At 39.2% G+C, this 22,079-nt stretch overlaps 1 protein-coding gene across 1 annotated transcript in view; it reads left to right on the top strand.

Moving 5' to 3' along the window:
• Positions 1-22,079, top strand: part of CLASP1 (cytoplasmic linker associated protein 1) — a 266,333-nt gene that overhangs the window by 17,024 nt on the left and 227,230 nt on the right. Inside the window, exon 2 of the mRNA XM_054575023.1 lies at positions 11,455-11,934. Coding sequence (XP_054430998.1) covers positions 11,740-11,934 — 195 coding nt within the window. The 5' untranslated portion in view covers positions 11,455-11,739. The remainder of the gene's footprint in view (positions 1-11,454; positions 11,935-22,079) is intronic.

Below are 22,079 nucleotides of genomic sequence, written 5' to 3'. Positions count from 1 at the left end.
GGGGCAGCTGAGATGGGAGCAGGGCTCTGAATCCTGCAGAGCCTGTCCTGGGGTTGTCACAGATGAGAATAAACACAAATCGTTGCAAACACTTCTCTGTTTGCTGGGAGAGCAGATGTGGGCACTTGCCTCTAGTGGAGAAGGCCCTGTCGCCCTTTGTTCCAAGGCTTTTATTGAAAATCATATCAGTGGGGCTAGGTAACAGGAATGCATAGGTTATCTCATTACATTAGTATGTTAAGTTTCACAGAGAATATATGATGCTTTTAAGAAAACAAGTGACAGGAATACACTGATTTACATGGGTCCGAGAGGAGACCAGTATAAACAAGTGAGAGACTGAAGATAAGGGCAGTAGACGTAAGGGCATCTAAAGATATAGGGTAAAGGGTGTAAATAATGTAAATGTCCTTCTCAGCATGAGCTGGCCAGAGCTTTTAGGGAAGAAAAAAGCACACTTTAAAGAATTTACTTTTAGGCCTGATTTCCCCGGGAATCGCCAGACCTGATTTAGGACTGATTCCTGCACTGTTTCTAGCCTGAACCAGGCCAGGGGAGGGAACCACCAAGAGATAAGGAAACTGCTTTTTGGCTATAATGAGGACTCTGGCCATGTCTGAGCCAAGCCAAGAGGTGCGGGACTTTTTGTCCCTTCTCCGTGTCCCCCAGTTTCTTGCCTGCTGCCTATACTGACTGAGATCTGTCTTAGGTTGCCCTTCCCCGCAGGGGTCTTACCTGTCATTGACAAGGACCCTCACAAGGCAAAGCAGAGAGGCAGGAGTTACGCCCCTGCCCAGGGGGTTGGGGGACAGGTTATGTCTCCTCAGGATCCTGTTTCTCCAAGACTTCCTGCTTATTTCCAGCCTTGGGGCCCTCTAGCTTGTCAGCAGGGTTACAGTTCCTTAAACCAGATAGGGCATTTCCCGACAGTAAATGGTTGTTCACTGAGTGACTACGTGAGCTTGAAAGTGACTAGGACTGTGGGAGTAAGGACAGATTTATTGCTGGCAGAGCAAGGCAGTGTCTGTTGAAAATTGTAGACCATATTATAATTATAAAAATTTTTATAATTTCATTGTCATTGATAATGCAATGGCAAAAAGTCATTGATAGGAACATACCGCTTTGGACTTAGTGTGAATAAATTCTGCTAATTCCTGGCTTTCAAAGTTGGCTTTTAAAGTATTGTGCCTTCTTTCTCCATATTTTCCAGGGAGATTTTTGATGTAATTATTGATTAACTGATGACGATAACTTAAATTGTACTTCTTGGTACTAGGATAAGATTATTATTTTATCAGCGCTTCATGAGTGGTTTATTTGTGATTAGTTTTGTTGTTTTTTTAAAAAATTTTATTCACTTATTTTTAGAGAGAGGAGAAGGGAGGAAGAGATGGAGAGAAAAATCAATGTGTGGTTGCCTTTTGTGCGTCCCTTACCGGAGACGTGGCCTGCAACCCTGGTATGTGCCCTGACTGGGAATCCAACTGGCGACTCTTTATTTCACAGTCCAGTGCTCAATCCACTGAGCCACACCATCCAGAACTAGTTTTCTTGTTTTTGTTAACCGATGGTCATGGGAATCAATTCAACGCCAGCAGGAATCCCCTGTTTGTGTGAAGAAGGAAACTATTCAGTGTAAAACACCTCAGTTGTGACACAGGATGGCTGTAAGGCAGCCCTGATGCCTGGTTCCTCTTAAGCTAGACCTTTCTACTCTGCTCTGTGCCTGTATGGGTTGTGCTGTTGTGGTCTGGGTTGTGCTGTTGTGGTCTGGCCTGTGCCAGTCTGCTCTGCTCTATTCTGGTGAGACATCTTGTGTGTTTCACCTCAGCTGGGGAATACAATCCTCAGTCTTCAGGAGAAAGGGAAAGTGCTCTCAGAGCCAGAGGGGGGCTTGGCTTATATAATCAGAAGTCCCTTTCTCTATTCTCTGATTGATCTGTCCTCATGCAAATGAGGACTCCAAATCCTCACAGTTTAGGAGGGGGCAAGGGAAAGTGGTGGGGGGTAGGCAGAGACAAATGTATTTGAAAAAATAAATAAATTACTTAAAAGAAAACAAATCCTCACAGTTTGATTGGTTGGAGAGTCACTGTACTTATTGGTTAGAAGAGAGCTGTTCTGGTTGATTGGAGCTGTGCAGATTGGAGGGGAAAGCCTCAGTCCTTTTGGTTGAAATGGAATTCCAGGAACTTCTTTATCAGGGCTGGCTCAGGTGGCAGAAACACAGTGCAGGCAGGCAGTTTAGTTCAGGCCTCTCCCTGAAGTGTAGTTTGCAAGAGAGGACCCAATAAGTAAAATCAGAAATTAAAGAGAAGTAACAACTGATTCCACAGAAATACAAGGGATTGTAAGAAAATGTTATGAACAGCTATATGCCAACAAATTGGGCAGTCTAGGTGAAATGGTTAAATTCCTAGAATCACAGTCTTCCAAAACTGAATCAGGAAGATTCAGAGAATCTGAATAGACAGATTATAGCTAGTGAAACTGAAGCAGTAATCCAAAAACTCCCAACGGAAAGAAGTTCTGGATCAGATGGCTTCATAGGTGAATTTTACCAAGAAAAAACTAATCCTTGTCCTTCTTAAAATGTTCCAAAAATTTTAAGAGAAAGGAAAACTCCCTTAAGACCAGGAACAAGATGGGGGTTTCTGCTTTCACCATTTTTATTTAAAATAGTACTGGATATCCTACGACAGCAATCAGAAAAGAAAAAAAAAGGTATCTAAATAGGAAAGGAGGAAGTAAAACTGTCATTCACTGATGATATGATACTGTACATAAAAAACCCTAAAGACTACCAAAAATGTGCTAGATCTGATAAACAAATTTGGCAAAGTAGCAGGATACAGAGTTAATATTCAGAAATCAGTGGCATTTCTATATTCCAATAATGAACTATCAGAAGGAGAAACTAAGGGAAAAAAAACCAGTTATTATTGCAATAACAACAAAAAAATAATAAGGTGCCTAGGAATAAATTTATCCAAGAGGTGAAAGACTTAGAAAACTATAGGACATTAAAGAAAGAAATTGAGGAAGGTACAAATAAGTGGGAGCATTTACAGTCATTAAGGATTGGAAAAACATCATTAAAATGTTTGTGCCACTCAGAGCAATCCATAGACACAACATACTTCACAGGTCTAGAACAAATATTCCAGAAATTTTGTATGAGATAAAAAAGATCGCAAATAGCCTCAGCAATCTTGAGAAAGGACAAAGTTGTAGGTATCACAATACCTGGTGCCAAACTATATACTACAAGGCCAAAACAGCCTGGTACTGCCACAAAAACCAAACATATTGATCAATAGAACAGAACAGAGAGCCCAGAAATTAACCCATGTCTTTATAGTCAATATTTGTAGAGGAGGGAAGAGCATACAATGGAGTAAAGACAGTTTCTTTAGTAAATGGTGTTGGAAAAATTGGACAGGTACATGCAAAAAATGAAACTAGACCACCAACTTATACCATACACCAGAATAAACTCAAAATGGATAAAAGACTTAATTGTAAATCATGAAATCATAGAAGAAAACATAGGCAGTAAAATCTCAAGACACAGTGTAGCAAACATTTTGCCAATGTGTCTCCTAGGGCAAGGGAAAAAATAAACAAATGGGACTACATCAAACTAAAAAGCTTCTGCACAGCAGAGGAAGCCACACAAAATTAGAAGTAACTTTGTGTATAGGAGAACATATTCACCAATGATACATCTGATAAGGGGTTAATTTCTAAAATATGTAAAAAACTTATACAACTCAACACCAGGACGACAAACAGTTCAATTAAAAAATGGGCAGAGGACCTGAATATACTTTTCTCCAAAGAAGACAAATACAGATGGGCATTAGATATATGAAGAGTGCTCAGTGTCACCAATCATCAGAGAGATGCAAATTAAAACCACAATGAGATACTAACTCACACCTGTCAGAATGGCTACCATCTATAAGTCAGCAAGCAAGTGCTGGCAAGGACGTGGAGAAAACGGAGCCTCAGTGCACTGTTGGTGGGAATGCAGACTGGTGCAGCCACTGTGGAAAATAGCGTGAAGTTTCCTTTAAAAATTAAAATGGCCCTGACCAGTGTGGCTCAGTTGGTTGGAGCATCGTTCTGTAACCAAAAAGTTGTGGGTTTGATTCCCATTCAGGGCATATATCTGGGTTGTGGTTTTGATCCCAATCTGAGTGCGTATGGGAGGCAGCCTCTCCCTCGCATCAGTGCTTCTTATTCTCCCCTAAAAGCATTGGAAAAAAAAATTAAAAATGGAACTGCCTTTTAACCCAGTGATCCCACTTCTGGAATATATATATCCTAAGAATCTTGAAATGCCAATTCAAAAGAATATAAGTACCCGTATGTTCATAGGAGCATTATTTATGGTTGCCAAATCTGGAAATAGCCCAAATGCCCATCAGTAGATGAGTAGATAAAAGAGTGGTACATTCACAGACTGGAATACTACACTGTTGTAGAAATGAAGGAAATTTTAACTGTTTGACAGCATGGATGGACCTGGAGGTTATTGCTTTTAGTGAAATAAGCCAGCCACAGAAAGACAAATACTGTATGATCTAACTTCTATGTACAATCTAAGGAACAAAATCCACTGGCAAACAAAATGTAAACAGAGGCATGAATACATGGAACAGACTGATGGGCGGGGTAGTGGGGGAGGAAGTACGGGATGAAAGAAGGTGAAGGGGTCAGCCAAAGAACATACATATATATTACCCTTAGACACAGGACAGGGTGTTGGTGGCTAGAGGGAAGGGTGGGTGTGGGTTGGGTGGAAGTTGGCAAAAGGGGGAAAATGGAGACATTTGTAAATGTCAACAATAAAAGTATAGTAAAAAAGTTCATATCCAAATAAGTAAATGATTACATAAATAAGCCACCAGGAGCCCTCTTTAGTAGGTGCCTTTCTCAGGCTTTGTTTTTTAATCCTCTACTTTTTATGTTTCACATGCTCTAGCTGTTTTAACATTTTCTTTTTTTTTTTTTTCCTAAGATTTTCCTTATTTTTATAGAGGGGAAGGGAGGGAGAGGAACGTCAGTGTAGGAGAGAAACATCAATTGGTTGCCTCTTGTACATGCCCCAACCAGGGACAGAACCTGCAACCCAGACACGTGCCTTGACTGGGAATTGAACTGGCAACCTTTTGCTTTATGGAACAACGTCCAACCAACTGAGCCACATGGGTCAGGGCAGCATTTTCATTTTCAATTAAGTGCTCATGCTTTGGACTTTCAATGAGGCAGTAACAATGTGCTATGCAGTAGAATAGTGGAAAGAATACAAAACTTCGGGGAAGGTAGGTCTGGTTTTTAATTACTGCCTTACGATTACTAGCTTTAAAACCCTGGGCAGTGTTCTTTTTAAGCCTAACCTTTCTGAGGTTTATTTCCTTATCTTCGAAGTAGGAGTGCTAATAACCTACCTATCTGTGTCTGTGTCTGCCTTCCTACACTTCTGTGTCTGCCTACCACACTTCTTCCCACAACCATTCACAAGTTCTCACCTCCTTCATTTGCTTATGCTTTTTCCTCCTATTAAGTGCCATACCTAATGGGTACACATTCTATCCACATTTTAAGATAAAGCTCAAACCAAGACTTGTTTATATAATTTTCACTTGGCCATTCCAGACCTTCTTGATCCATCCGTTCTCTGAATGACCACAGTAATTACACCCCTATTTGGCAGGTGCAACATTCTTGTGAAATCTACTAGTTGTGCACCCTGTGTTTGTGTTGAATTTTTATATTGACAGGCTTTTTTGGTGAGTACTTATATCTTGTTCTGTCCAAGTAAGTAATGTGAAGTACTTACACGTTAAGTCATAGACTATAGTTACGTCTTTAATATCTTCTGTAGTGAGGTGTGATATATGATGTGACTTGTCTCAACCAATAGAATATGTCGGAAGTGATTTGCAAGTTCTGGGTTCTAGGCCTTGACAGTCCCGGTAGCTTCTTGCTTTGCTGTTTTGGAATGCTTCAATCACTGTGTAATGAACTTAGGTTGTATTTCTGAATGGTTAGAGATCATATGTGGCAAGATATCCAGCCTACAGGCAATACCAATTCCTCAGACATGTGAATGATGCCGTTGTAAAGTTTCTAGCCCCTGTGAAGCTGACAGCTGACAGTGGCTGCATAAACAATCCTGTGCAAGATTAGCAGAATCTCCCAACTGAACCTAGCCAATCCACAGACTTATGAGAACTATTAACTCATTTTAAGCCACCAACTAAAAATGGTCCTACTTTTAACTTCTAACTTATGGAGAAGTCTGCAGTAGACTAAGCAGTTGCAGAACTTAACGGTTGGTTCTGTTCTTCCCATTCTCCATTGTTAATAGTCTGTAGTTGTGTACCTAAGTGCCACAGAGTAGTTATGACAGGTAAGGAGATAGAGATAGGAACTATTATTTAAAAAATGACTTCAGCAACCTCTTTCCATTCTTAATCTTTTTTAATGTGTATGGAGCCAGCATTCAGAGTGCAACTCAGAAGTGGCAGTCATGACTAGAGGGCAGAATTCTTTTCATTACATCAGACTGTTTTACTCATTCTTGGAGAAGCTGGTACTGTTTAACTTCTGCCTGTTTGTCTGAAGCAGAATTGTACTGTTGTTCTGGTTGTCAACCAAACCAAAAAAAGTTTAGATTGTAATAAATAATAAAAAGCATTTATTTGAGCAAAAGTGTTGCAATCTGAGAGAGACAGATTCAGGTAGCAGCCCAAACTGCACTCTGGAGAGAACAAGGTAGGGTTTATAAAGGCAAAACCCACAAACTACAATAATTTCATGCAAAGGAAGGATTGCTGGGTTGGTTAGTCCAATATACAAACAAGGGAGGTGAAAACTACAAGGAAGGAAGTCCATGTATGTCCAAGTAACAGTTGTTCTAGGATGATTGTGGTTCCAGGATGTTTATTGTTAGTCCTTGAGCTGAGTTTGGCAACTGGTTTGGCAGCTTAATAGCAGCAGCTCTGGGAACTGAGGTACAGATGCGCATAGACCCCCATGTTCCTAATAGCCCTCTGACTCTTTTAAGTGACTCAGCAAAGTTTATTCCATTATGCAGGGTAGGGCATAAGTAGGTTTACAGTTTGTATGGAAAATAATTAAGAAAAAATGCCAGAATAAACTTTTGTACACTCAAAACTGTAAACCTAACTTTTGCTTCATCCTGTATATTCTCCATTAGTATGGTAAAGGTTGTTTTGTTACTTTCTATTTTCCTGGTGGCTCTAAAGGAGAATGAGTATAGGGCCATTGTCTTGACCTTTGGTTACTTTGCCCCTATACGCCAAGATGTTGTGGCAGGAAAAGGTTGAGATCCTTGGAACCTAACTACCGTATTTTGTGGTGTATAATGTGCTCCCAGGATAATGAGCACCCATGTTTTTGGCCCAGACTTTCAGGAAAAAAATTGTTTTAATTTTTTAACTCAGTTTTTTATTTGTACTTAAATGCTTACTTTTTATATTATAAAGGAATTTTAGCATTTATTTTTGAACATAACTATGGTACAAGAAAATTTATGTAACAAATAATTACAAAACATAAGAACAGATACAAGGTATTTCAGGTCCTAACCATGTATAATGTGTATCCTTATTTTTCCCTAAAAAAAAATGGGCAAAAGAGTGCGCATTATACATGGCAAAATACAGTACCTTAGTGGGGAATGAAAGACTGTCACAGTTGGGGTTGGGTTTGAGAGAGTTGGGGCATTTTTCAGAAATGCCTGAAATATGTCTTCCTGGGTGACTGATTCAGTAATATTTAGTGTGGCTCCATAGCTTTCATAGTGAGATTTTGCAAAAGGAAAAAATTTAGCCGGATAAATTAAGTACAGAAAAGGTTATTTTTGGTTATTCTAACTCACCTACCTTTTCTTCTATATAGTTTTTATATTTCTCTTATTTTGGAAGATGTGTGAAAGTTAATCTTTATTTTAAAAAAACTTAATGTTACATTTTGAGTAATTTCTAATATCAACACTGCTGTAGGGTAATGCTCTGTGTGACAGCACTCCCTTGAACGATGACTGCAGGACCAACCGCAGGGATTGTAAACAAGTGCTACAGTGATCTGGGAGCTCACTGGGAGCCCGGGCTGTGTCCTGTTTGTTCTGGTGTCCAAGAGCCTTCCAGAAATGCCTTATACATAACAGATGTCATTTTTATTTAGCTTACTGATAAATAACTGCTGTGATTACGGTTCCAGGTGAACTTCAGACCTATTTCCTTCTTGTGCTCTTCCCTAGTAGAGAACCTGGCCAGGATCTGGGTGGAAGAGATTTTTGCCTCCTCTGTCATCCTCCATATCCTCTTCCACCTCCAGGTCTTCCATATCCTCTCCCGTTTATTTTCTAAGTTTTCTGAATCACTTAAAATATAAAGCTTGTGAAATTCGGTTGCTATTGAAGTTGGTTTGCTTTTGCTTTCTTTTTTAATGATTGTAAATGCTTAGAAAATTCTTCCCGAGGGGGGGATGGTTTAGAGAGAGAACACATATGATTATTTCCTTGTGTAGTTAAAAAATATCTCTGAAAATACACACAGGGAGTGAGGCATTATTTACTTTGAGTCAGGGAAACTGGGTAGCTGGGGGCCAGGAGAAGGAAGGAAGTCTTGCATCCTTGTACTTTGTAAATTTGGTACTGTGTGTGACTGGTATTCCCTGAATACCTATGAAAGTAGAGATAGGGAAAAAGCTCAAAATCATGGGAAAAGGTCCAAAAAAAGTTCAGTTTAGTAAGAATAAGAGAGGATTTTCCTCCCTCCCTCTCTTCCTTTTTTAATTTTTTAATTAAGAAAAGAGAAAAAAGAGGACCCAGTTTGCTTAAAGCCTTGGGACTTCCAGTGGCTTTAATTCTGTGTGTGTGTGGCACACAGGAGTTTGTGACCAGCTTTTGAGTGTGCTGAACCTTAATGCTTATTTGTTAGAAATCTAACGGAGGGCTTTTATATAGTATGTCTTTTGTAAATCGCAGTAGAGAGACTGAAATGAATGGGATCGTTTTTCTCCTTGGAATGGAGACTTTGCTCTCTTGCCTGTTGCTTACCAGGTAAGCATGAAGTCTGACCTCCTTTCTCTGAATTAGAACAGAACTAGGCCAGACTTGGAATAACAAGGGTTTGAAGGTGGGGAAACTCACTGGGCATGTAACTTTGGAAAATTACTTACCTTTACCTCAGTTTCTTCATCTGTAAAATAGGGATGTTAATACCTATAGGTATTAAACCTATATAGGTTGTAAAATTAAAGATGGTATATCTAAATCATCTAGCACAGAATCTGACACTTCAGATAGATTCTTAAAAAGAGTGTAGAAAATGATGTTATTATCATTATTTCTTAGTGCCTGTTGACTTTAGGCCCCCTGAAGGAGTAAAGGGTATGAGATTCTTTCCATTGAGCGTGAAAGACCAATGTTTAGGGAAGGAAGGAGTGTACCAGTTATCTACTGGTGTGTAACAAACCACCACAAACCTAGTGTCTTAAAAAAACAGTAATGTTTCTTACAATTCTGTAGTGTGGCTAGGTGGTTTTTCTGCTTGTCTCAGACTTACTTGCGTAGCTTCAGTCAAAAGATGACTGGAATGGCTGAAAGGTCCCAGATGGCCTCACTCATGTCTGACAGTTGGTGCTAAAAGTTAGTTGGAGCATGTGGCTTCCTGTTTTCAGGAAGCTAGAGCAGCTACCTTACAGTGTGGCAGTCTTGGGGCTGCATTTTGAGAGGGCAAGCTCCAGTGCTTGATGTCAGATCCCGGCTTGCTTTGCAGTTGCTGATTTCCAGCTGGCCAAAGCAAGCTGCACAGCCTATTCCAGAGTCACTGTGGGAGGCGACTTAGATTCCACCTTGGTCAGGGAAGGCAAATAATTTGTGGCTATTTCACAAGCCCAACCTTGTTTGATCTGTTTCATGGACTAATATTGGGTTTAGAAAGAAAAGGTTCTGTTGGTTTCTCCTGTGTTCCTGTATCACTGATACCTTCTTTAGTCCAACATATGAGCTGTTAGAAGGAATTGGAGATACTTTGTTTGAATTAATAATTGGAAAGTAGGGTAATATCTGCCGTTATGTATTTAAAGATCTTATGAGGGAGGGACTAGTTCCAGGATGTGGAGATGACTGGAAAACAGATCCCTCCTCCCTGTAAGGAAGGGTTGCCATTTGAGATAGTGAGTTTTGAATTTCCTCCTGCCCCTGGCCTGCTGCATTGTCAGAAGCAGTAAAGCAGAAGATGGGTAAGCATACACTAGAGGCTCTCAAGGAGCATTTTCCTCATTGAATGGCTTGACTTACATGATTCCCATTGGAATCAAAAATCTCTGATTCTAGAACTTGGAAAAACCATTGTGCTTTTTATACTGAGAAGAGGGATGGGGTTGGGTGATAGGGAAAGAATCACTGTGCTCCGAGTAGAAGAGTTGCCTTGCACAGAATTTTAATTTTACTTGGTTTGTAAGTCCAGATTTTCCTGCTAGAACCTCCGAGAGTTGGGATTCATATTTGCTGTGAAGAACATTTCTCTTTAGCACAGTGTCAGGGAGGTGCTGCATCTTGAAGGTAGGTTTTCTGTGGGTCTTCTTAGGTTAGAATGAACGGAATTGAAGTAAGGAGTCAGTGTGCAGAATTGCTCTAGCAACTGTATATTAAATGGTCAGCCTGTTCATTTAATGAAAATGGTTTTGATATTTTTTCTCTATCATGTGTTTTGCCCTACCCTTAAACATGATTTTGAGATCTGCTTTTGTAACAAAATACCAGGCCCAAATGGTGCGACTGTCTGTCAATGGAAAGCACTGTGTCAATAACTGAACAGAATATGAGTGGATTTCCGTTTTTCCTTCATTACTTTCTTTGTTGCGGGGAGGGTGTGGTAAAGGCTACTGCTCACTCTGCTGTAAAACTGCTAAGCAAGCAGTTTGATGTAGGTACTGGCTTTGACTTTGGTTAATGTTGCCAGGCTGGTTACTTTGGTCATTGGTGTTCTTTGGAGCCCACCTCATTTCTAACACTTGGTTGTTCAGAAAACTGAGAGTAAGGCATTAAGCTCCAGATACAGAGTGGTGTTAAGTTTTTGGTGGGAAGCAAAATTTAAGCTACAAATAAATATGCCAGCTAAAGCAGAGATTGCTTGGCTGACTGGTGCATTTACGAGCTGGAAAATTGTGAAAAATATCAACCTACCAGCTGTATAGCTCATTGGCTCTTTGCTTTGGGCTCCAGTGTTTTTCCTGATAAAAATAATAATTGTTAATTCTGATATGGTTGCCAAGCATTTCTGATTCTCACTCCACTTGTAATTATAAATGATTCTGCAGCATGAACTGCTTTGTCTTTGATATAATGTTTTAGAACATTTGAGTGTTATCTGTGCTGATTTGTTGTTCTCTTCTCTTATTTTTCAGAATGAACTGCAAAATTATGAAGTATTTCAGACCCAGTAGTAGAACATCACTCTGCCACTCACTCCTTTATCTTTTACTAGTTATTTAAATTGAACTTTTAATATCCTACCAGCTGCTCTTCAGACACACATGGTGCATTGTTGCCATTCCCCGGATTGTATCTTTGAAACACAGGCTCTTAAAAACCTTCAGCGAACAAAGAGACAACCTCCTGGGAACATTTACTGGGAGGGTGTCACCCTGACTGCCCTCTAGCTTTTGCTGGATCTGGATTTGAATTTCACCATGGAGCCTCGCATGGAGTCCTGCCTGGCGCAGGTGTTGCAAAAGGATGTGGGGAAACGACTGCAGGTTGGCCAAGAACTGATAGACTATTTCTCAGACAAACAGAAGTCTGCTGACCTTGAGCATGACCAGACCATGTTAGATAAACTTGTGGATGGACTTGCTACCTCTTGGGTGAACTCTAGCAATTACAAGGTAAGCTGTGCATTAGAAGGCACCCTAGGTGGCTGGGCTACCTTGGTGGATCAGAGTTGGTCCTTAGGAAAGAAAATCCTTTATGAGCAATCAGCATGATTCCTTGCCTTCCAGTAAGACATTTAGGTTGTGGAAGTATCCTGTTTGGACCTTTCTTTCTAGCAAGTAGAATTTTCTTTGCTTTTTTTTTTTTTAATGTTTCAATAACATTTATTGGTTTTCTTTGTACTTTCTTATATACTATCCCATTTAATCCTTACAACAATCCTTTACTAGCATCTCCATTTTGCAGATGAGAAAATGAAAACTCATGAGAGCTGAGGGACTTGAATAAGTTTATGAGGCTAAGAAATGACAGGGACAAGATTAGAAGCTGTGCTTATCAGACTCTTCGTCAAGGATTTATTCATTATATCACATACCCAAAGCTAACCTGAATCTTTTCTACTCTGTCCCAGGGCTAAGGTAAAACAAACAAACAAACAAACAACAAATTACAAAATTTGAAAATGACATTCCATAGCTCACATTATGAAAATGTATATCCTTTTTAAAAGCCAAACTCTAATATGAAAAAATATTTTTTTCTGATTCTGGAACTCTGAGAATGCCCCAGAAAGGGAGCTAAGCTCTGCAAATATAATTACAATAAAGAGGCAGGGACTATATTGTGGGTGTGAAGCAGAGAAGACCAGCGGGGTGGGGGTACTCCTGGACCCTATCAGGTAAAAAGAGCAGGTGGGTCAAGGGTCAAGTGATTCAATACAGTGGAACAGATTTTTGTTGGAGATCAAAAGTCCTTATCCTTTAGTACTTTGAGGGAAAGCCAAGTGAACAGAAAAAGAAGGTTTTATGTTGACAAGTTTATAAGCTTTTACAGCCTTGAAGTTAAAAGTGAATATTGTGTTTTGAGTGGTATGGGTCATGAGATATTTGTGAGTGGTCCTTCATGAATAAGAAATGTCTTCACTGATTTTCTCTGGATACTGTTCTGTGACCTGTGTGTGATGCCCTGGAAGATATATTTCAGATTCTAAAAATCAAGGCTTTCATGTGTCCTTGCTGGGTGGAAGTAGGCAGGCAGGCTCCTATGACCAAATAAGTTGTGAAGGTTAATCATATACCATTCAAGGACAGAATTTTTGTGAATACCAGCTGGACTGGACTTGAAGTGCAGAAGAGGTGTCATCCTCTCTCCCTTCCTCCCCCATGCCTCCTGACACTTTTTTAAGTTTGCCAACAGGGTGGCGCCTTGGATCAATGCTGAACTCCAATAGGTGCTATAGACATTGTGAAAGGGGCTTACAAAAACAGAATATTTTGTGCATCTTTCATTGACCTAGTCTTCTGAGAGGTATTTGGACTTAGATACTGGTGCTTATAGAATTCCTTTGTTTGAGTATATACTGTTTTCTAAATAGATTAAACCTTGGTCTTGTCTAATAGCTGACTTTATACATATTAAGGGTGTTACTTAGGATCCTAATGTTCCATTTAAAACTGGGTATTTCATTTAAGTTTCATTAAAGACTTACCCTGTCTTTCAAAGCTGGGCTTGAATTCTATTTCAGGGGTTCCCAATCCCGCAGGCCATGGACCAGTAGTGGTCCATGGTCCGGTTCCTTGCCCGAGCTCTGCCACCTGTGCTACTGCCTCTCACAGAAGGTGAGTTTGCAAAACTCACCTGAGCTCCCACCTGCCTCCCACAAAACTGGTCCCTGGTGCCAAAAAGGTTGGGGAACCTCTGTATCATTCATCTATTTATGCACTTAGCTGAAGTTAACAAGTGCTCCTTACATGCCTGGCATTGGTGATGGGGTAGTGGGAACATTACGCAGTTGAGAGGTGAGACTGTAGTGATTACATTTTTGAGGGCTAGGAAGTCACCTGTTTCTGTTGGAATCATGGCTCCACCATTTTTTTTATGTACATATTAGGATGCTTCTGGCTGAGAGTAACCAAAAAGTGACTCAGTTGACTTGAAGTTACTATAAGGGCATTGACTCCACCACTTTTTTTATGTACATATTAGGATGCTTCTGGTTGAGAGTAACCAAAAAGTGACTCAGTTGACTTGAAGTTACTGTAAGGGCATTGAGTAATTTTCTTTAAGAATTTTGGAAGTTTGCAGTAGTCAAGGCAATGTTCAGGGAAGAAGGTCTCCTTTTGTCTTTACTTGAGAGGAAACCTTTCTCAGAAGCTACCCAGCAGAGTTTTTTACATCACCGAATGACTTTGTGTGCCTTACCCCAGTGTCACTGGAAAGTGGACAGGTGTCCATGGTTGCTTTTGACTGTCATGCTTAACCTCTACTGAATGAAGCACGTGGCCATGTGAAGGAAGGGGAAATACATGAACAATGTCATACTCCTGTTGGGAAGAGAGGAGGTTAGGGACGGGACCTAGGTAACATGGATGTTAAATATGTAACCTACAGAGTCTGCTACACTGCATAAGCTTTCTTAATCTCCAAGCTATCAAGAATTAGTTCCTGTCTTAAGGAAGCTGGGTGTAGGGGGCAGTGAGCACAAATAAGTTAATGGTTACAGTATAGTGGGCGCAGTAATAGAGATACACAGAATTCAGTAGGAAGACAAGAAGAAAGTAGTGGCACTGCCATGGGGAATTCAAGATTTTGATGATTGGGTAGTTTTTCAGAATAGCACTTGTAGGTTCACAAAGGAGTAAAAGATTAAGGCTGATTTTTGTGAAGTAGTAATTTGTAAGAAAGATGGGTTTGTTAAAGAAGTCAGGAACACGTAGTTGGCTAGTCGTTTGCATGTAATCATGGACAAGGTGCTTTGCCTGTCTGTGCAATGCAGGTGATTGACTAGGTAGATAATCTCTTGGGAAGCCTCAGGCTCTAGTATCTTATATGACTTCATACAAATGGCTTTGCTGTCAGGGCCATATCTGTGGTTCTAATCTTTCACAGTGCTGAGCACTCCCTTCTTTTTAAGCTCTCTAAGTCTGGTGTACACCTGGAGCAGATAGCCTGGAATGTAGTGGATACTCAACAAATGCTGGTTACATGAGTGAACTCAGAACTTAGACCGCTCAGCAAGAATTCATGGTTGCTTTACTGAAACCTGGAAGCAACTTTTACGGCCCCTTACCTTTCTTTTTCTTGATCATTGATCAAGATTTCTTATTCAGAGTCTGAGGTACATTTTTAGGTTTTATTTGACATGTTTTACATATTATGTATTGAAGGGATTTGCTTTATATTAAAGAAAACTTTGAGCTTGGCTTCTTGAGGGTTTTCTTAAAAAAATTCTTAATTTAGAACTAAAATTAGAAAAGGGATGTAATTTTGGACTTCCAAAACAATAGTATTATACTTGGGTATTCCTTTTTTTAAAACAGGGAATGTAGATGAATGATAGGTGAATGTAGATGAACCTTTTATTTTTAAAAATTCTTGGCCGGGGCCCTGACTGGTGTGGCTCAGTGGGTTGGATGTCGTCTGGCAAAGCGAAAGGTTGTTGGTTCAGTTCCCAGGTAGGACACATGCCTGGGTTGGAGGCCAGGTTTCCAGTTGGGCATGCAAGAGGTAACCGATCAAAGTTTCTCTCCCTCTATCTCTCCCTCTTTTACCTTCTCTCTAAAAATAAATGAAATCTTTAAAAAAAAAAAACCAAAACAAAACCATTGTTGTCTGGAGCTTGAATTACTTTATATTTGAATATTTCTTAACATGGTAAACAAATTTGTATTTGGTATTGACTGCCGTTTAATAGCTACCATTTCTTGCTTACTACATGTTAGGGATTTTTGTCTTATTTAATCTTCATAACATTAGGACACTGCAAGATTGGCGGTGTCCTAATTTTATACATAGAGTAACTGACATTACTCAGAATTATGAGGTAATTTCTACTAGTGATTATATAACTGGGATTTAAACATAGGTCTCTCTGATTTCTTAGCCAGTGCTCCTTTCATAAGAATGGGGGTCAGCAAACTTTCTTAAAGGTCCTATAGTAAATATGTTAAGCTTGGTGGGCCATATAGTCTTCTTGCAAATATTCAACTAGTTTGGGTCTTTATAGTGCAAAAGCAGCCACAGAGAACACCTTAATGAGTGGGTATGGCTATGTTCCAGTAAGATATAATTTACAGAAACAGGTGGGCTGGTTTGGCCCATGGACCATAGTTTGCTGGCCTATAAACTAGAACCTTGAGCACCTACTATATGTAAATACTTTTTCTTTAGTTGTGTAACCATTCATGATTCATCTGAAAGAAGAGTAAGGCTTATAATGTGCATATAATTTGGGAATGGGGAAGCATTCTTTTAGGTTAAATGGAGCATAGTTTATATTTGGGGCATCTTGTATGATATTTCAGGAAAATTTGCCTTTTTTAGGTTTCTCACTCAGACTCCTATTAGAATTACTGTGCAGTTGATCTGCTACTGATATCTGCTGTGAGCTGGCTTTGGGCTTTCTTGGGTAATAGAAGTCATGTTGGGGATTGAGTAATTGGTTATTTAAACAACACCCTCATACACCCAGAATTCTGTAATGAGGTGCTTTTAAACCCCCTGCAGTTGGGGGCTGGAAGGATTTAGCAAGTTTTCTGTATCTTCACAGTGATTGTGAAGGAGTCAGGGAAGGAGATGCGAGACTGTTATTTATGAGGCTTCTTTTGTAAATTACTCAATGTTAAATAAAAAGAACAGCTAAAACTTTTGAATATGGCATTCTTCATTGAGCTAGTCTCCTTTTCTGTATATTCTTCACTTGATCTTAGCCAAAAGGCCGAGAAGTGGTCTGCTGGGTTTTCTTGATTAAAATTTGAAGAAAGTACAGTTGAAGAGAGGGAAAGATAGTGGAGTAGATTCCTACATATATACCTTCAGCTGTGTTTGTTTTTTCCCTTCTCCCTCATTGTTGGGTGAGCAGGTATGAAAGGTAAGAGTGAGCTGACCTGGAGAGGCTGCCTGGACTAGTGGCAGCTGGAGGGAATTGGGGGAATTTATGCGGAGCAGCTTTCCTGCTTATCTTAACTTATATTCGCCCATCACTGCAATCACTTGCACATTTAGTGGGGTCTGTGGAAACAAGACACCCTAGTGGGAACCAGGTTCTTTTTGTGAATATAGTCCCACAGCCCTTTCCTTGCAGTTCCAAGATCCCCGAAGCTCTGAGAACTTAGTGTTTTTTACCTGTCATTTGACCTGAAGTGAACTTATGTGCACCTACTTAAAGTCTTTATTTACTTGCTTAGGGTGTGAAAGTACTAATATATTTGATTGTGGGTTGCTGTCCCAGATTCTGTCCAAGAGTAGGTATGTATATTTCTTTTTCTATAACTGTGTGCACAGTTTTACCTTCCTAAAACCTGAAAAATTCTAGCCTTCAGTATTTTGGATAAATGAATAGCCCAGATGGTTATGGGACATTTACTCTGTGCCAGAAAGTGTGCAAAATATGTGTTCATTTTTAACTTACAGTTTACCATGTGGAGTAGGTATTGTTATCCTCATTTTATAGATGAGACTGATGCTCAGATAAATCAATTAATTTGTTTGAGGTGACAGAACCAATAAGTAAGGTTTTTGGAACTTGAAACCGCCCTGCCCCATTTATACAGCTGAAGTGAATTAGGCACATATGATGTGACAGGTACTGTACTGGGGGTTAGGTATTCAGTGGGGAAAAGATTGGCCCAGTCTCTGCTCTAACAGTGTATGGTCACTGCCTAGGCAGTCTCCTTCTAAGTCTAATAGGTCTGGACTTTTATCCCTGTGCCTATTTGTCTCAAGGCCCATGCCATGTTGCCTTGTATTTGAAATTTGTAGGTTCTCTATTAACCTATGGTTTCCTTTGCTTCTGCCCTAATCATTTTTATGGTCTGTTTGGGGAGTCAGACAAGGCAGATGAGAGGACAGTGCACAGTATAGGATAGAAAATAATAAACTGTTGAATTGCATTGTATTTGGAGTGGCATTGATGATGAAGTGGAATTAAACAGGGCTGCAAAGAATCAAAAGGAGTGAGTTGCAGAGGATTCAGAGAAACCTACCTCTTTTTTTCCTTCCTTTTCCTGGCAGGACTATCTTTGTGTAGACTAAAGATTTAGTCTCTCCCTAAGCTTGAGCACTGTGTTACTCCTTCCTTGGATGAAGTGGACTGGAAGAGGTGTTAACAGGTAATGGAGATTCCTTCTCATTTCCCTTACCTGTCTCCAGAACTTTGGCTTCTTTAAGGTTTTTATTGTCTTCTTTGCATCCTTGAGAGGAGAGCCAGAAAAAATGATTGGAGTTTGATTAAGTGACTTCTGTTTGTTTTTCTGGCAGTTTGCTTGGTGTTGCCATCAAGTGATGATGAATCCTTTTCAGAGGTTGTTCGTTCTTCCTCGGTTTATGCTGCGGAGTTATTCTGTTGGTTGCAAGGGGTGAAATTTTCTGCTAGAATTTTAATGGACAGTTACCTCTCTTGTAAGTATAAAAGCTACAGTGAGCAGTAGTAACTAAAAGCAAAAAGACCTCAGGAAAAGGTATTTCAAGGAAATTTATGCAGATTGTCAAATAAAAATTGTGTCCTTGATGTATGTGATTAATGGTATTTTTTTTTCTACATGCATTTATGTGTATGCATGGGCAGCAGAATATATTGGATACAATTCAGATTTGAGTATGAACAGTCTGGATTCCTCTCCTGGCTCTGCCAGTTAGACTTTTGAGCACGTAACTTGCTCATTTGTAAGATGGGTTTAATGATTCCAATTACATAGCATTATTATGAGGATTCAGTGAGCCAGTGTACATAAGGTGCCAGCAGTGCTTGATATGCAGCATGTGGTCAGTAAAAGGAAGTTAATGAAGCTATTATGTAGTTTTTTGGCCAAGTGATAACAAAATCTTTAGAAGGTTAACTTGAATGTGGGGCTGAGGTTGCATGCCTTCCTGTAGTCCTTGTCAGCCTATGCCCTGGAACAGAGGCCATGGATCTTTTATAATGACATGAATCTTTCAGCTATGCACGGTTGATAATAAAGCCCCTGAACAGAGAAGCAGCTGGCTGAGAATTCTAAGAGTTAGTTTAAAACCTATGGGTAAAAGCCAATCCTTTGATAGACTCATGTTTTGGGAAGGTTTCACTTGTTCTTTTTTATTCTTAACACTTACAATTTACCTTGTTTCAGAAAGCTACACTTCAAATAAGGCTATATATAATAGAAGAATAATGAATTGAATGCCAAAGCAAAAAGAAAAGGAAACACCTAGGTTGAGAACCTGGTGCAACAGTGAGGCTATTGAATACATGATAGCTAATGTTTACTAACAGCTAACATTTATTAAGCATTCATTATGTGCCAGGAACAGTTAAGTGCTTCAGACTCATTGCCTCATTTAATCATGACGTAGGTTCTATATGATAAGCCCTGCGATTACCTGTTCTGCAGCTGGTGAGACTGCCTCAAAGAAGTGAGGAAACCTACCCAAGTTTATATAACTAGGCAGTACAAGAGGCAGGTTTCTAATTTAGCTAGTCTGGCTCTAGAGCCCACTTCTGAATCAATATGCATTACTTTCTTTCTAATACCACAGTAATAATAATAGCTTATTTATCAGAGCACAAAAGAAAAGAGTGTAAAGATAACCTACAGTTAACAATGAATGCTTTAGGAGACTAGGTCTTGGGAGAGAGAAGCAAAATCATTTTGTATTTTAATAAAAAACCAAAAATCTTAAAGATTAATGTATGTAAAATAGTTCTTTGGTCCTAGTAGAATAATGACAGTGTATACTTTTAGAATTTTTTATTTTGGAAAATATATGACCTACAAGAAAGTTTCAAAAACCAGTGCAAAGAAGCAGTCTTTACAAAAGCCAGCCTTAGGTTGTTAGGAAACAACCTAAGTTACCATCTGTGATAAATTAGTAAAGAAAATACATGAATATATACATTAAAATATTAATTGGCCGTAAAAAGGATGAAATCTTGCCATTTGTGACAACATGGATGGACCTCAAGGGCTTTATACTAAGTGAAATAAGACAAGAGCAAATATTGTGTCATTTTACGTTTGGGGACCCTAAAAAAAATACCGAAGCCCCTCCCCCTAACCAGGTTCGTAGATACAGAGAACAGATTAGTGGTTGTCAGGTGTGGGGTTAGGGGGTTAAGGAGTTAGGCAGAAATGGATGAAGACTAGTCAAAGGGTGCAAACTTGTACTTACTACAAGTCATGGAAATGTAATAGCTTGGAGACTATAGTTAGTAATACTGGATTGTATATTTGAAAGTTGCTCAGTAACTTTTAAAAGTTCCATTACAAGAAAAAAAAAATTTGTAAATGTATTTGGTGATGGATGTGAAGTAGACCGACTTATTGTGGTGATCATTTTGCAATACAGAACAAATATTGAATTATTATGTTGTACACGTGAAACTAGTATAATGTTGTACATCAGTTATACCTCAAAAAAAAAAAAAGCCAATAATAATCATGTTTCACCCAGAAGCTAATACTTTGCTACTTGTTTGTTTTATCGTCCTCTCTGTATGCATGTTGTTGTAATTTGTGAACTCTTTGAGAGTAAGTTGTAGACACAATGCTCCATTGCTTCTAAATATTCGTGTGTGTTTCCTAAAAACAAGCACATTCATTTATGTAATCTTAGGATAGTTACCTAAATCAGTGTTAGGATTGATAAAGTACAAATATGTAGTCTATGAACCTTACTCACATTTGACCTATTTTTTTTTACTAGTGTCCTTTATAGAGAAAGGAAAAAAATCTTTCTCATCCATGAGTCAATCCCAGATCAGAGGTTGCATTTAGTTCCTTTAATCTGGAGTAGTTCATGTCAGAATTTCCTTGTCTTTCTTGACTGAATAGTTTTGTATAGTACAGGCTATTTACTTTTTATGGCCTTTCAATTTGTGCTTTTTTTGATGTTTCTCATGGTTAGATTAAGACTGTACATTTTTGTCAGGTATATTGCAGAAGTGATGTGTCCTCAGGGCATCATAACAGGAGGCACATGATAGCTCTTTCTCCTTCTTGGTGCCAGAGGTGTTTGCCAGTTGTTTCAAAAAGCTGTTATTTTATGCTTTTATAATTAATAGGTATTTTGTGGGACGATACTTTGAGGTTATGTAAATAATTTTCAAATTTTCACCTGCTAGTTTCAGCATCCATTGATAATTCTTGCCTGAAATAGTTATTACTATGTTGGCTGCCAAAGGGTGATTTAATAATCTCATTATTTTTTTTATTAGTTGACTCCATGTAATTTTGAAATACGGCATATTTTGACAGTTATCTCAAAAAGAATTGCTGTGAAGAAAAAAACTGTTTAAAAATAGTCATACATCAGATACATTTATATTCATAAAGATTTTAAGACAACTTAATTTTAAACATATAATAAAATAATGTGATTAAGTTTGTGTTGGGCTCTGGGCTTCCTAGCAGCTAATGTAGAAATGGGGAGGTGGTCAGTCAGCTATAAGTTTTTTATAACAACTGTGAAAGGAATATAGAAAGTCAAATAACAGCAAAATGTCTTCTGGATTTAGCAAGATGTTAGACACTTTTCAGGAAGGAAAAAAAGCAGAGCATGGAAAATGGATGAAACAGAAGACAGTACCGAGTAAGATCCAGGTTATTCAACTGTGCTACTCCTGTAGACAGAATTCAGCAGCTTGAGCTTTGGACTAAGGGAGAAATTTCAGATGGTGTCCGGGTTGAAAAGAAAACCAACACCTGGCAAACCCCACTGAGTAATCCTTTTAACAGGTTGGGTTGAGGGAGAGTCTGTGACAAGGAGCATGACAAAGAATCAGAATTGGATAGAAGTGGCTTGAAATACAGAATGGAGGGTCAGCCTGGCTAGAGCTGCTTTTTACATGGGATTTTGGGTGGGGGACAAAGATGGTTGTTCATTGTGAACCAAATAGATGGGGTTACAGATGAGGAGGGAGTGCTTTCTGCCAGGTTGGATGACTGACAGGAATTTCTGTGTTTTAATCATCCTTAAAGGCTCTGTGGAAGAAATGGCCTTTAGAACTTTTTTGGATAAGAGAAGAGAGATGGCCCAGGGGACTCAGAGATAAGTGGTTTGGTCATAAACCAGTAAAACTGAGCAATATTTTCAGAGGAGCCTGGCAACGTAGTGGGACCTTGGA

The sequence above is a fragment of the Pteronotus mesoamericanus genome, unplaced genomic scaffold (genome assembly GCF_021234165.1).
Source record: "Pteronotus mesoamericanus isolate MK-2021 breed Mesoamerican mustached bat unplaced genomic scaffold, CSHL_Meso_final contig_27, whole genome shotgun sequence".
NCBI lineage: Eukaryota > Metazoa > Chordata > Mammalia > Chiroptera > Mormoopidae > Pteronotus > Pteronotus mesoamericanus.
This window is presented reverse-complemented; position numbering and strand designations above follow the sequence as displayed.